At 29.1% G+C, this 16,944-nt stretch overlaps 1 protein-coding gene across 2 annotated transcripts; it reads left to right on the top strand.

The window, feature by feature from the left end:
- Positions 1-3,029: 3,029 nt before the first annotated feature.
- On the top strand, positions 3,030-6,856 carry LOC110658850 (uncharacterized). Of its 2 annotated transcripts, none has more exons than XM_021816611.2 (4): positions 3,030-3,202; positions 3,576-3,824; positions 4,118-4,377; positions 6,270-6,856. In XM_021816611.2, the coding sequence occupies exons 2-4, from the start codon at positions 3,581-3,583 to the stop codon at positions 6,624-6,626; spliced, it is 861 nt and encodes a 286-aa protein (XP_021672303.1). In that variant the 5' UTR covers positions 3,030-3,202; positions 3,576-3,580; the 3' UTR covers positions 6,627-6,856. The 2 variants fall into 2 exon arrangements, with proteins under 2 accessions (XP_021672303.1, XP_021672304.1); XM_021816612.2 differs by having other exon boundaries at positions 3,040-3,202; positions 6,294-6,856.
- The last annotated feature ends 10,088 nt before the right edge of the window (positions 6,857-16,944 follow it).

Here is a 16,944-nt window from a genome sequence, read left to right as displayed (position 1 = left end):
TGACACCCAAACGCTAATCATAATAGCGTTTTTGCAGCTCCTAGAACAATGCACCAAAACGCCAATAAGAATGGCGTCCTCCCTTGCATCAAAATGCTTACTTAAATTTTTTTAATATTATTAATATAAATAAATGTGTAAAATATGTTTTTGTTTGTAGATAAAAAAAATAATATATGTACAATATGTTTTGTTGTTAATAGATAAAAAATAATAATTTATATAATATTTGAACTATGTTATTGGGAATTTTTTTGTTTTATTTTTGAAAACATGTTAATATTGTATTTTAAAAAATATATTATTTTTATACATTAAAAATATTAAAGTATAAAATTTTAATCATATTTGATAACAAAAATATATAATGTAATTATTTATGGAGTTAGTACATAAAAGTCCTACAATGTGTTTAATTAGAATATATGGCTACTAGTATTAGAGGGTATTCCTTAGTTCGAGGTTCGAGCCATAGTGCACGACTTAAGCTAGTTAACTTTTTTTTTATTTAAATAGAATTAATATCACATGCAAATTAATTTAATTCAGGATAATAGATTTTGTTTATCATTTTTTTTTCTCTCTCATATGACTTAAATTTTAATATTTTAAAGAAAATAATTTATTTAACTTCTCATTTTTTGTACATTATATTATGTGAATGTTAAAGCAAAAAATACGATTTAAATTTCATACTTTAAATTAATTTTTAAAATATTTTTTTAACTAACATATTATAATTATTTTATATATTTTATTTATCAACGATTAAAATTTTATACTTTAATATTTTTCATTTATAAAATTAATATATTTTTAAAAATACAATATTACATGTTTTCAAAAATAAAACAAAAAAATTCCCAATAACATGGTTCAAATATTATATAAATAATTATTATTATTTATCTATTAACAACAAAACATATTGTACATATATTATTATTTTTTAACTAGAAACAAAAACATATTTTACACATTTATTTATATTAATAATATTAAATAAATTTAAGTGAGCATTTTGGTCCAAGGGAGGACGCCATTCTTATTGGCATTTTGGTGCATTATTCGGCAAAAATGCTGTAGCGTCTTTTTGTTTTTTTTTTTTTTATATATATATATATTGTCATGACGCTATTTTGATTAGCTTTTTTTTACAAATTGACTCTCAATCACCCATTTCCCGTAATTTAGTTAAATGTCACCCTATTTTAGTATTTTTATTTGTACAGTTTACCTATACGGTAAAAACCGATAAGAAATGAATCTATTTTCAAGTATTAATAAATAAATAATTTAATAGCAACCGAAATAAATATCATTTAATTTTAAAGTTTAAAGCTTAATTTGATATAAATACCATTTAATTTTAAAGTTTAATTATTAATAAATTATTTGTTTTATTTTTTTAAATTATTTCATATATACTAATTAAAGAATAAAATAAGAAAAAAAGTAAAAAATATAAGTAAAATGGATAAAAAGGAGGAAGATGAAGTTTTAAATTTTAAAATTTTAAAATAATAAATAGAATGTCAAGTGAATGTTATTTTAAAATTAAATTCTGAAGTAATTAATATCTAAGTGTGAAGTAGATGTTATTTAACAAACAACTAAGCTATGTGGTTTACAAAATATGACTGATGACCAGTTTTTAAGTTTATCACTAAACCAAATGACTTAATTTTGTGAGCAAATTTTTAAGCTTATATGGCAATCTTTTACAGTATGATGGTTTTTTTTTTTTTTTTATAGCAGCATGACACCACTATACAAGTGTTTATAAGAAATTAGATTGGATTTTGGCGTAAGAGATTTTAGTCTAAACTTTTAAAAAGCCTATTAGATGAAAAAAAAATCTAAAACTTTTACACTTTTTATGATTGTAGTCAAAATATTTTTGTTTTATAGTCAAAATTTAATTAATTATCACAACTGTAGCAAAAGAGAATAAATTAAATTTGAGAAAGTAACAATAAATTATAATATAATTTTTAAAATTTTATTTAATTAATAAAATAGTTTATTGATTTAAACTTTATATTTAAATATTTTTAATTTATTATATAAAATATATTTATAATATAAAATATATATTTACTTTTAATTGAAATTTTATATTAAAAATTAATTTTATTGATTTAAAAATATATTTTAATATAATAGACAATTCAAAATTCATAATAATAAAGTAAATATATAATAATAAAGTAATTATAAAATAATTATATTAATTTTTTTTTTTTGGTTATCAATTACACAAAGTAATTAATCACATATCAAAATAAAACAACCATTAAAATTAAAAATCGAGCATAGTAATTTTATAAATAAAAATAATAGTTAATTTTTTTAAAATTATATTAATTATTTATAAATTTAGAAAAATTAATATACCTAATAATAAACTGATAACTGAAAAAAAAAAACTTGTGCAACCGACAACTAGAAAGAAATTTTAAAATTTATTGTTATTATATAAAAATTATTATTTTATTTCAATGTAATTACTTTATGTAATTAACAATTAAAAAAAATTGAAATATGATTATTTATTATTACTTTGTTATTATGTAATTATCGAATTATTATTATATTAAAATATATTTTAATTAATAAAAATAAATTTTTAATATAAAATTTCAATTAAAAATGAATGTAAAATATATTTTATATTGTAAATATATTTTATATTATAAATAAAAAATATTTAAATATAAAATTTAAGTTAATGTACTATTTTATTTATCAAATAAAATTTTAAGATCGTTACTTTTTTAAATTTAATTTAACCTCTTTAATTATGACCGTTATAATTAAATAAGATTTGATTATAATATAAAAAAAAGTTTTAGCTGTTATTATGAGTATCTTAAAAATTTTAATTTTTTTATAAATCATTTTAATATTTAAAAATTTTGATAGTAATAAAATGAAGATGACAAAAAGTAAAACACACTCAAAGTTGAAGGAACAGATAAAAATTACTCGTATTTAAAATATTAGTAAGTTTAAAATTGAGGCAGAACAATTTTCCGGGTCATTCCTAAGCTATAGTGAGAGCCTGACCCATTTCCGTCCTTTTATCATTTTGGTTCGAAAAAACGACCGATAAGTAGTAGTCTCTCGTGTTGCTGGTTTGATCTCGAGCTCCAAAAGGGAGAAGAAGAAGACAATAACCAAAATAAGAAATCAAATTGCGGTAAGGAAATTCACATTGATTTCTCTTAGTCCTATTTTTTTTTTCAATAGTTTTGTGCTTTTTAATGTTAAAAATGATGGATTTGATATTTTTTATAATCCGTAGGTTATTTATTTTCTCATTTGCAAGATTAATGGTGGAAAGTGCTTGTTTGAAAAATTTTAGTTCAATTTTAGAGCCTAAGGAGATTCAATTTCAAGATACCTGCTAACCCAAATGGCCAAATGGGCATTTAATTTTAAATTTTGTGTTTCCACATTAGGTATAGCTGTCTCTCGCCAAATTTGATGGTTGTTTGTGATTTAAATTACTTGCTTTGATTTTACTGGCTGTGATGTGTGTTTCATTCACAAGACAAGCTCTTCTTTTTAAGCAAAAATGAGGCGGCAGGTACAGTATGCTGATCCTGGTGCCAATGCATATGCTGGTGCTCAGATGCAGCGTATTTCTGCTCAGAGGATGGAAAACAGGTCTGATACTGATCATTTCCAAGGACGACTAGAGGCCTTCACTCCTGAGAGAGAGCGCCCATATGCAACTTTAAAAGCAGAAGGACAATGGAGATGGGAAAGAGATGAATCAAAAGTTTCAAATCCGATGGCATCACAAAGTTTCAGTGAAGGTAATAATATGATGTGTATTTTAATGGGTAGAAGTTATACTGTCCCATTTGCTTATATTTGTGATGTTAATAATTTCTTCCTAAAATTTCTTTATTTTTATTCATCTTGTAGTGATGGGTAGAAGTTACATCACTTTGAACTGTTGCTTATTAGAGACGATTTACTTGCCTATTTTCAATAGTCTTTACATACATTGTCTCTCATATCTTAGATTTTGCAAAAGATTGTTATCATGTTCCGAAAGTCTGTAAACTGTGAATTTTGAATACTTAGGGATATGTATCTGATGTAGGTCAAGGGGTTGATGCATCAAGATCCTATTTTCAGGGAAAGGGGCCAGGGCCAGGACCAGAGCCAAAACTAGCATTAGAGAAGCAAGGCGTTAATGATCCTAGATTTGGACCACATGAAGGAGACATGCAAAATGGCTTTGAAGAAAAACCTTTGTTGCAGACTTTTGAAGGAATTGAGCAGAAATTCCTTGATGACATTGTAAAACTAGCCAAGGAACAGAATGACACTGAGGATGCAGAAAATGCCAGACACAGAGAGGTCAGTTTATATTATAGATTCTTTAGTTTGTTTCTCCTTCATGGTCTAACGAAAAAATTCTCCAAAATGAGTCAGGTTAATCTATACTCATTTAATCCTTATGTTGGAGATTTTATTTTATTTTTATTTTTTCTTTTGCGTTGTTTGCTAGTGTCTTGTATGGAATGTGGGTGTGCAAATAGGATGTTACGGGAAATTGGGAATGGCAATTTATATAATGGAAGAAAGGGAGTCCCTTGTAAGTTTGTAACTGAAGTTTGGACAAAAAAGATTTGGTATCAAAAGAAATATCCATTTTCTCTTACTGAAATAAAGTATAGCCATTATAATTTCCTGTCAATCACTTTGAAGATGGCAGAAAGGTGATTTGAGACTGGCTGCTTTTCTCCTACCCTGGGCCAAGGTAGTAAAGGACAAGGTGTAGCTGTAAAGACTTTTATGGGAAGGGAGTGATATAGTAGAGATTACAGGTGACGTATGAGGATTAATCAATAGGGTTGATAGTTAGGGTCTATTGGGCGTTGCTATTAGTATTGACAAAAAATTACCATTTTGAATTTGTTGATTAGAGGACATAAAAAATGTTTTAAGTTAAATTTAGTTGTTTTATTTATAAAGCCTCCTAAACAGCCAAACTAAGTTTTCAAACTTCTTTTTGTAACATCATCTAAAATGTGATTTTCAAAAGTAGTTTCAAGCTCATTGACAAACCGAATATTAGGAAGATGTTTTTGCATCTCATAAGATGTTCTATTTGACCTTGAAAGGAGAAATGGATCATAGATTTTGTTGGAAATTAGTTTGGTATGCTTCATTTAGAGGTGTCATTTTTTGGTTGAACTGCTGCTTGTGGGTCTAATCTTAAGCGGGTACTTTAATGAAAAAATGGGTACTTTAATGAAAAAGGATTTTAGACCATCTAGTTGGTGTTACATGTGTCATTGATGTAGACGCTGGTTCATTTACACTGAATATTGCCAGTTGCAAAGAGGATATAGTTCTCTTTTTGGATGCTTTATGTTGTCTAATGGTATGAGGTAGAGCATTTTCAATGTTGGCAGCAGCATTTTGGGAGGAATGGTTTTAGTGCGGGCAGTTAATTTGTCATGCTTGTTAGGTGTTTATAGGTTGAACAGAACAGCTAGATTTTCAAGATGAGTAGATTAGGGGTGTAACAAAATTAAAAGTGTTTTTTTTTTTTTTTTCAAATTGTTCTTCATCAACTTTCATAAGAGACATTTCTTTTCTTATACGTGTACACAATCTCAGATCTTTTAAAATTTCTTTTGGGTACTGTTCCTTATTTTTTTGCCTTTTTGATCTCAACAAAATCTGCTGTTTACAATCTGTGTATCAGGGCTATGGGTCCCCTTACTTCAGGAGCTCTCTTCAATAAATCTTGTATCTAATTAGAACAAGTTAATAGCATTTTATACTTATCAAGAAAAAAAATTATCTTTTTCCCTTATTATATATGGAATCAAACATGGGTTAAGCGGTAGTAAATCTTTACATATGAGATTAGATGGGTCCAAGTGCACTAATGTTACATTAAACAAGTTTATCTTGTCCATAATGCAGTGCAAGTTTTGATGACTTCGGTTTTTCCTTGATGAGTTAAATGCTATAAAATATGTGAAGAAAAATAAATTTGTTTCAACTTTTTATGGTATCACATGTCCTTTGTGTTATCTATTGTTTTTCTGTGGTGACACAATCTCACTGAATAACCCTTTGATGAAAATGAAATAGAAGGGATAATAAAAATGGTGGAAGGGGATGAAGTTGGTATATTCATGTACTTGATTATGCATAAAATTTAAAGATATTATTGGGTTTGCATTATAATCAAAACCTCATGAAATGGTATTTTATATATTTTTTTTCCCCAGAAGTTAAATGCGATAAATAATCAGTATCAAGAACAACTAGCAGCATTGCGAGCCCGACATGCCAGCCGTAGAGGTGAGTTCCTCCGCAAGGAGTCACATGCACGACAACAACAATATCAACAAAACATGGTGGACCGTTATCCCAGCAGTGGCATGGGCCCTGGTGATCCTCATGGTTACAGTGGAGTTGCATCCTCAGCTGTTATCAATGAAGCTCACCGAGCCTATAACACTGATAATTTTGAATCATACAGGGAACGGGCTCGATTTCTTGGGGGTTCCAGGGATCAAGGATTTGAGACTAGAAGTCCATATCATGGGGGCCGTGTTTACGACACTGGCACACGCTACTACTAGTAGATGTGGTTAGTTTAGTTTTACTTAGCTGCTACTCCCGCTTTGCTGTTTTCTAGTAATGCTTCCCCTCGCTTATGCATGAAATCCTAGGAAAGGCTTTATTTCAATTTTATGTTACGACCTAAATTTTTAAGACTTTTAATTATAGTCTATGCTTGTGTCTCCGCATGAAATTGATTTTACTCAATTTATAAGTATCAAAAGCAGATATGGCCTTCAGAGTTGGATTACGAGTGTGTCAGGATGTGTAATTTAATGTGTTAGTTGCAATTTAAATTTTGTTTTTTAATTAATTTAACCTTTTAAATAATGATGAATTATTATTACTATTATATAATTTTCATTCAAAATTTTCTTTTAATTAATTTAATTTAAATAATTTTGAGCTGTTTTAAGGGTACATTTTTTAATTAGTTTTTTAGTGTAATTTATTAAAAATAATTTATTGAATTATTTTTTTTATATAAATTAATGATAATTTCTATTTAAAATATATATAATAAAATCACTTTATTTAAAAAATAATTTAAATTTTACTGATTTATCTGGTTGGATCATTGGGGTTATATCAACCAATTTTAATATGGTATTTTAGAATTACTATTTAAATATTTCCCTTCAAAATATTTTCTCTTGTTTTTTATTGAGAAAAAAATTGATTTGTAAGAGATTTTTTAAAATATTATTTTTCATAAGTCTTTTTAGAAATATTGTTTCTTTAAAATATTTTCAGAAAAGTTTTAACTAATTTGTTTAAGAAGTACCACGTGGACAGTTTTAAGGAATATAGCCCTCCTCAAAGGGCATATATATATATATATATATATATATATATATATATATATATATATATATATATATATTTATTTGTTATTAAATTATTTTTTTAAAAATTTTGGCTTAATTAAATTTATTTAAATAAATTTAAACTTTTTAAATTAATGTATAGCAAAATTATTTAAAAACTATAATTTTTTTATAAATAAATTAATGATAGTTTATGTAATTACTTTATTTAAAATATAGTAATATTATTTTATTTAAAAAATAATTTAAAATTTACTAATACTATAGTTAAATAAATTGGGTAATATTAAATTACTACCTAATTTGATAAGATTACAAACTTAGACATTTTAACATTTGATTTATTGATCAAATTATTGCATACATTATATTTTTTTATTTGGTTTCTGCTAATATTTTCAATTATTCTTGCTTGTAATTAAATTTTCAATGTGATTCTATTTTTATGTATAAGAATATAGTTATTTAAATAAAATAGAAAAATAATTCAATGAAAAAAGCAAATAAAAAGGAAATGGAAAGAATGACCGCTAACCCTTATAGTAAAGATTTGAAAGACAGTTTTTAACTTTTTAAGAAAAAATTGCATTAACTATATAAAAGAGTGTATATTGTGTATTTGGATGATTTTATATAGAGAATGTAGATTGACTTTATATTAATTGATTATAGTATAATATTAATTTTTATTTGATCATTTTAATTTTATTCATAATTTATATCAGTTTAACTCTTTTTTATAAAAAAAATTAATTATTTTAATTTTGTTGTACTTAATACAACTCAACTCAACTAAGCATTTATCTCAAAAATTTGGGATCGGCTATTTTGTTGTGCTTAATAGAGTAAGAAAAGTAAAATAAAAATTAAAAATAATAAGATTTGTGAATGAAACTAATAATTCATGAAAGAAACAATATAAATAATAGAGCAAATTAAAAGAGGATTCAAGAGTAATTGATGAAAAGAAAATGTTTAGTAATAAAAAAAAAGTTTAGTGTATGTAAAAATGATAGAAAGTATTACCTATTTATAAGTAGAGAGATAGAGAAAATTCAGATCATATTTAATTAGACCATTAAATAATGGCTAATTAAAAAAATATTATTTTTTAATTAAAAGAATTTAAACAATAATATTTAAAATATTAAAACTATAAAACATTAGCAATAAACTTTAGATAAATAAGTTGTTAGTTGCTGTCAAATAAGTGGCCTTAATGACCATAATTTTTTTTAATGGCCATAAATTATTTTTTGTTTATAATAATAATAATAATAATAATAATATATAATTCTTAATTTTTTAATGATTCATAATTATATTTAATAGTTATATATTATAATTGTTTATAAAATATAAAAAAAATAATGTTGACCTTTCTCTTTTTAAAAAAAAAATTAAAATTGATGGATATATTACCTTTAATAATTAGACATATTTAAAAAAAAAAATCAATCATTAACGTTTTATAAAAATTTAAATATCCGAATTAAAGCCAATATTTTGAAGGAAATTAAACTTTCAGTCATGACAATAATTAGAGAGATATGATAATATTTATTAAATTTTAAAAAGTATCTTGAGTTAACAAATCATTAACAATTAAATAATAAATTTAATTATAACAAATGTGCTTAAAAATATCCCACTAAATACTTTTGATTTTCCTTTAAAATAAATGAATCTTGATTTTTCTTTAAAATAAAAAATCAATAAATTTAATTTAAAATTGTAACTTAGTATAGATGTAATAAATTTAGAAGTTTATATGACAGTACTAAGAAAAAACCTATTTAAAAGTTTATATGATAGTACCAAAACCTACTTACTTTGTATATATATATATATATATATATATATATATATATATATATATATATATATATATATATATATATATACCTTATTTGAGTTTCTCGATTTTTAATTACAATTAATTAATTTTACGCTTATTAATTTCCCCTTAACGATCATGCGATCTGTTTACTTACCAAAAAATTTGAGAGTCTAAGCGGGGAGGCTGAGATTCAAGCCGCCTTAAACCACTTAAACTGCACGTTGAGTTGGACATATTAGTTCCGCCAATGTATATTAGCGGGAAAGCATATATCTATTTTAACCATAAAACGAAATCAAACTAATTTAATTTAGTTTTTTCTATTCAATTATTTGATAAATTGGTTCAGTTTCAATTAATATTTTTAAAGAATTTTCATTTTTGATCGGTTATTATTTCCTATGTAAAACAATCTCGGCTTTATAGTTTGCACAGGTGTACTAGATATTGAGTATATCTCCTAATTTGCATTTTGACTTCTAAACCAGATGACTGTGAGAACTGACTTTACTGTACACAGTTTCATCAATCTCATAAATAATCGTAAGTAAATGAATTGAAATTGAATGCTTTGATTGATTGATTGAAAAGAAAATACAATGTTTGAAAATAAATGCGAAAGCTTAAAAAATAAAAGACTGTTGGAGTTTGAGTTGTTGTTTGATTTGAGTTATTATGAGTGTTGGAGATTTTCACGTTGCCACTCATCGGAGTTCTATAATTCTTTTTGCAGATACATGAAAAATTTTGAAAGATACACCTTCAAGTTTTGTAGTTCCTAACAGTTACCAACCCACTCCTTAGAGCTGCTACTAACCTCCTTTATCTTAGCTAACCACCAGATAAATCCCAAGATATTTATCTAATAATTATGTTAGGCCATAAACTAATTAAATTAATAAAATAAAATTAATTAAATGAATTTTACAAAAAAATAATTTAATTAATTCTTAGTCCTAAAAATAATTATAAATAAATAAATAAATTATTTTGGTATAAATAATTGCCCCCCTGAACTGATAGATTGAGCCATTTTAGGTGGATAATAAAAATACTAGATTTGCTTTATCTGCTATTCAAAATTTGTAATAGATTCTGTAGCCTCTCTTATTCTTTTCTTAGGCATTTAAATTTAAAATTTAAATTAACTCTATCTTTATGACTATCTTTTAATAAAGTTCCAATAATGGCAAATCACACTTTCCCACAACATTAATGATTCTTAAAGCGAATTTCATATTACCTTCTCCGTTCTTCACACCTAAACTCAACAATCACCACTCTCAAACCAAAGCATCACAAACCCATACTTCCTTTCTTTCTTTTCTTTTTTCATTAGGCAAGCAATCTTTCATCGTGTGATTCTCCTCATCGGCCCATTCACATTGCCTCATGTCTCACCGTTCAATTTGTTCCTTGTCTCGGCCATCGATTATTGGCTAGCTTTTCTTCTTGGTTTATCTCATCTGCACACTACTTGACCGTTGCACGGTTTTTCTTTCGCTCAACCACTGTACACTCATTGATTCCTCTTTTCACCGCCGATAATAACCAGCCTTCATCTTCACTGCTGGTTTGAGCTAATACCTGAAGGCCCTTCCTCATGCGACTCTTTTCTTACCTGACTCGTGTCTCGCTCTTCTTCATTCTTAAACTCGATTTTAGGTACAATAAAGACCTTCCTCTACTTTTTATAGTGATTTTGCCATGGACTAATTGATTCTTAAATGGGTATTGTAATTTTGTGTTGTATTTGAGAAATTCATTGGTGTAACACCCCTATGTTCGGCAGTGCGTTCTACTGTTCCGGTGATCAGTGTTTGTCCGGACAGCTAGAATGCCTAGAACTACACTTAAATATTAGTGAGGAGACATAAAATAATGAAATAAAATTAAAAAAATACAAGAAAAATAAAGAAAAAATAAAAGAGAGAAAATGAAACTAAGTTAAACGAGCCGAAAACCGTAGCGATGGGTGACTGCACCGGGAAGTTGCGGCGTGGACCGTTGACTAGCCCTGGACTGCGGGGAACCCTGAAAAATATTTTTAAGACTTAAATAATCTATTGAAGTATAAATGACATTAGAAATGTCAAAAAAAAAAAATTAACTAGTACAAAGAAAAACGAGAAATCGAGAAAACGATAAAACTCGGTGTTACCGAAAAATCGAGAACACAACCCAAATAAGGGCATTGTGGTCAATTGACATACCGAGTTGACTTTTGACCTCAATGTCCATTAAAAATAAGTAGTAGTACACTTTGAAAATATCATGAAAAATAAAAATATAGTACATAATATAAATAGTGGAAGTAATGAGGCAAACTTGCAAAGTTTGAAAACTTTGAATAAACAACTATTATAATTTAATTAGTGCTCCACTAAAATTGCATTTGGGACACCTAAAAACTAAAGTGGACAGGTGTAGAACCATTTATCTTCTTCTTCCTCATCACCTTCACTTTGGCCGAATCTCATGTCACATGAAAACCTCCATTGTCGTCCACACACCAAGCTTTAATCTACCATGATTAAACCATAAAAACCTCAAGTGTCTTCATTAAACTTGACCACCACACCTTGGGTAGCACTTAGGGAACAAGAAAAAAAGAATTTGGTGGAGTTTTGAGGAAGTCTATAAGAGGTAAGTGGCCATTTCTTCATCCTTTCTTTGTTAAACTTTGAGTTGAAGTTGTGGTGAGTTGATTTATGGAAGAAGTTTTGAGGTTTGATGAATTATTGGTGATGTACCATTTTAGCAGCCATGAAAGTTAAAATGTTTAGCTTGTTTTTACATGTAAATGACGGGAAAGTATATTGATTAATGTTATAAGATGTTTTAGCCAATATGTATTAAGTGTATGTGGTGATTGAGCAATTGATCTTGAAGTTGAAGAAAGTATGGGAAACTTTGGTAAATTGGAGCATTTCGATAGCCTTGAGAAGGTCATGAGGAATGCTTGAATTCATGAAGATTATTTGATGAAATTTGATTTTAAAGTTGCTAAGTATGTATGTAATTTATTAGTGAAATTATATGTTATGGTTAGGAGTGTTTATGTGTATATATTGTTAGGTTTGGACTTTGTGAATTATGATTGTGACACCCCTCACCCGTCTACAGTGTAGCCGAGCAAGATATGCCGCGCAGTGTACCGGAACACCCTATTTTAATTCAATCATTTTTATTTATCCTAATTTATTTTTTTTCATAGTTATGAAGTACAATTTGTGAAATATAATTCATTTAAGTCATTTATTGAAATTATAATTCATTTGAGGTTTCGCAAATTTTATAGAAAATTCGGCAGAATACAGGCTAAAAATGGATAAAACAGTTCTTCGGAACCTGTGAAAAACACTTTCAAAATTTTCAATCACTCCCAAACTCCATTTCATTAACAAAATCTCAATATTTCTCAAATATACTCCTATTTCTCATTCATTCATTACATAGGATATTCATGTACAAGTCATAAATAAATATTCACTTTTTAATTCATAAACATAATTTTCACTATTTACATTGATAACAAAATGCATTACATGAGTCTCAATTTCATATGATAAAATAAAAGTTAATTACAAAATACCCAAAATGAAACCTAGTGTCCTACCAATGCACTGATGTCGGTGAGGTGACACGGATACTATGCAGAGGGTCTCACCCAGTCTGTGGTCTACTGGGCTCTCGGTCGATCTCTCCAGAACCTAAGCGTGGCAAAAAGCAACGCGCTAAGCAATAATGCTTAGTGGTGCTAATAATAGAATAAAAAGAAATAGCATAAAATAAATATGCAGTGAATGTATTGATGTCTTATGCAGACAAATTTTCGATAATTATTTGTAGTCCTATTGATTTTGTACTTGTTATGTTCATTATTTCATTAAATTTATCCACTTTTATTTTTGGTGGTTGCCCAAGTAACTTATACTGAATGACTGGACTGGATAAACGGGTAAACTGGCACTGGGTATCAAGTACCTCAGGCCGTCACACCATCGGTCACATATGTATCTCCCGGTGTGCAACAGAATAACTAATAAGCTGTAATAATATTAGGCACAAGGCCAAGTATCATCACAATGTCAGAATGGCTAAAAGCCATAAAATCACAGAATGGCATAATGCCATGTGCAGTACTGCCAACTGAACCCTATTGGCATGCCAACCTATCCAAACTAATCTTGCTAGGTGTACTAGGGCATGTTACACTTTTAAATTGTACAATTCTTGAAATTTAAGTTTAGGTATTACTATTCATTTCATTAGTCAACTGAAACATTGACTTTTGCATAGACAATAGGTACATTGGTTCTAATACTCTCAACATACCACATTTTGCATTCTAAAGTTGTTGGTATTAGTTGCCAATACCATTTTTAAGCTTAGTGTTAATTATTCACAATTTTCAGATTTCAAGCCTTATGTTTACTATTCCATTTGTCATTTATAGAATAGGAATTTGGCAACGTTGTCTTCATGAAAGTTGTTCCTTATTTTGTCTTGTTACATTTTTTTTTTGAATCACTCCATTTGGAGTTTTATATCTCAAGTTATGGCCTAAACACCATAACTGGCTAGATTGGACAGAATCCAAAATTCTGGGCAAAACTGGTTCTGCTAGATTTGGTAACCTAAGTTTGGTTGGTAATTTGACTAGGTTATGATCAGAATTTGGATTTATGTTCTTCACAAAAGTTGTAGGTCTACGTATCAGCTTTGTGTTGGTAAAATTTTAGGTCAATTTGACCTTTCTACACAGAGTTATAACCAAATGAATAAACACTATTTATTTAGTCATTTTGCCCAGGCAGAATGCAAGTCCCCAGATTAGGGCAATTTTTAGGCCAACTTGGTTTGGTTTTTTGGGTAGGGTTTCTTCACCAATGTGGTGCCATTATGTGTCTAGTTTCATGTCCAATTGGCCTTGCACCAATTGAACTTCTACAACTCCATTTATAACTGCCAAAACCTTCTGGACTCATGCTCAGTCCTGCAGGTCAGCCAAGGCAGCTCACCCATATACAAATGCCAAGCCTCAACTCACTTCAATTCTTCATCATACACAGCCAAATGGTCACTAATTGACCATTTAAACTTTCATTCACCAACACAAGAGCAAGATCTAATTTTTTGTGTCCAAACCCTAGCTCCAATTCAAGGTTTACACAACACATGTCAATTAGGCATACTAATCCATTTCAAATTTATGTCTACACATCAACACCATTTCTAAGCCATTTTAAATCCATGAAAACCATCAACTAACACTTCCATAAAGCTGACCAAAATTCCATTCTCAATTTCACACATGATTTATTTCAATTTCTTAATTATTTGTTCATATTCAAACTAAATTTTAAGAAATAAACACAATTAAGTAATTAACATGCACTAACCTCTTTGGTCTCTTTATTGGCTTGTATAAACTTTAGAATTTCTTCACTTTATGATAATCAAAACCTTGCTCTTAATGTGGGGGTTAATATTTGTGAAGGGTGTTTAGGGTTTTTGGGGTGAGATGAGTAAGGGTTTCAAGCTTTGAAGCTTGAAATATGGTGGAGGGTCCATGGGGCTGGTTCGGCCAGCCTTTAGCAAGGAAGAAGATGGGTTTATTTTTACTTTCATTTATTCTCTTTTATGTCTTAAAAAGGGGTTTGTCAAGTTTTAATTGGATGGGAGTTTTAATGACATCATTATGATGTCAAAATTTGAGTTTTTTTTTATCCTTTTCCTTTTCTTTTCTTTTCTACTCATTTTCAATTTAATTTTTAGCAATATTTATTCATATTTTGTGTCATAATAATTATTTACTTAACTAGACAAGTCAGCTAAAAATCACGTTTGAAGGCGAAATGACCAAAATGCCCTCCGTTTGGCTTAACAGACCAAAATTATCTGTACCGATTGAAAAATTTTTCTAAGCATTTTCTTAGCATTGTAATGACATAGGAACCTCAATGACCCTTCTTTGGAGTCTTAAAAATTATTTTATGAATTTTCCCTTGGGTCTAGGGCTCCTAGTTGTGAGAACCGCAACTTCCCACTGGGTTACCCATCGCTAGGGCACCGGCTCATTTAACTTGGTTGTATTTTATTTCTAAAATTTTTCCTAAATTTTTCTTATTAATATTTGAGTTAATTATGGTTCCTCACTTTAGTTTAAATATTTTTCCGGATGTTCTAACTGTCCGGACAGACATTGGTCACCGAAACAGTAGAATGTACGGAGTTGCTACAAGGAGAGTGTTATAACTCTTCCCCTCTAATTTAAATTTCGTCCTCAAAATTTGCCTAATGCAAACAGTTGAGGGAACTGTTGCCTCATCATCTCTTCACTTTCCTAAGTTGCCTCTTCGATGTTGTGGTGCCTCCAAAGCACTTTCCCCAGTGGAATCTACTTATTCCTCAACTCTTTTACTTCCCGAGCCAGGATCCGTATGGGTTCTTCTTCATATGTCAAATCCTATTGTACTTCAATTTCTTTTATGGAGATGACATGTGAAGGATCTGAGCGGTATCTTCTTAGCATAGACACATGGAACACATTGTGGATCTTGTCCAGCTCTAGTGGTAAAGCTAGCCTGTAGGCTACTGGACCCACACGTTAAATGACTTCATATGGGCTAATGAACCTAGGGCTTAACTTACCTTTTCTTCCAAACCTTAGTACCTTCTTCCATGGTGACACCTTGAGGAACACTTTGTCGCCCACTACATATTCTGTTTCTTTTCTCTTCAGGTCGGCATAGGATTTTTGTCTGTCTGAGGCAACCTTCAGATTGTCTTTAATTAGCTTTACTTTCTCCTCAGTCTGTTTCACCAGGTTTGGCCCTACCAGTTTATCTTCACCCAATTCAGTCCAGCACACTGGAGTTTTACATTTCCTCCCATACAGTGCTTCATATGGGGCCATTTGGATGCTAGCTTGGTAGCTATTGTTGTATGCAAATTCTGCCAGTGGGAGGTATCTATCCCAACTTCCCTAAAACTCAGTGACACAACTCTTCAGCATATCCTCAAGGACCTGACATATATTTCATATTATTATTATCATTTCAGTTCAATATTTGCATTAGTTCAATTAGTTTCAATTGTTTACATGGATTACTCTTTTTGATTGCCCATCCGTCAGAGGATGGAAAGCTGTGCTGAAGTGGAGTTGTGTACCCAAGGATTCATGCAACTTCTTCTAGAATCTCAATGTAAACCTTGGGTCTCGATTAAATATGATGGAAAGTGGAATTCCATGCAGTTTAACTATCTCACTGATATACAATTCTACTAACTTCTCCAGTGAGTAGTCAATCCTAACTGGCAAAAAATGTGCTGACTTCGTCAATCTATCTACTATCACCCATACTGCATCATGCTTCTTCTGGGTGAGAGGTAGACCACTTATAAAATCCATGGTGACCCGATCCCATTTCCATTCAGGTATGCGTATAGGCTGTAGCAAACCCGCTGGAACTTGATGTTCTGCCTTGACTTGCTGACATGTTAAGCATTTAGTCACATAGTCAGCTATGTCCTTCTTCATACCAGGCCACCAATAATGAAGTTTCAAATCATGATACATTTTTGTACTTCTTGGGTGCATAGCATAAACACAGGTGTGTGCTTCTTTCAGGATACTGGCCTTCAATTCCCTATCATCTGGTACAC

Source organism: Hevea brasiliensis, chromosome 1, assembly GCF_030052815.1.
Source record: "Hevea brasiliensis isolate MT/VB/25A 57/8 chromosome 1, ASM3005281v1, whole genome shotgun sequence".
Lineage (NCBI taxonomy): Eukaryota > Viridiplantae > Streptophyta > Magnoliopsida > Malpighiales > Euphorbiaceae > Hevea > Hevea brasiliensis.
Note: the sequence above shows the minus strand (reverse complement) of the source record. Positions and strands in the feature narration are given on the sequence as shown.

Coding starts and splice junctions, on each gene's coding strand:
- LOC110658850 (XM_021816611.2), top strand. CDS start 3,581: ATGAGGCGGCAGGTACAGTATGCTGATCCTGGTGCCAATGCATATGCT. Junction 3,825..4,117: donor ATCACAAAGTTTCAGTGAAG/GTAATAATATGA, acceptor TATCTGATGTAG/GTCAAGGGGTTGATGCATCA. Junction 4,378..6,269: donor AAAATGCCAGACACAGAGAG/GTCAGTTTATAT, acceptor TTTTTTCCCCAG/AAGTTAAATGCGATAAATAA.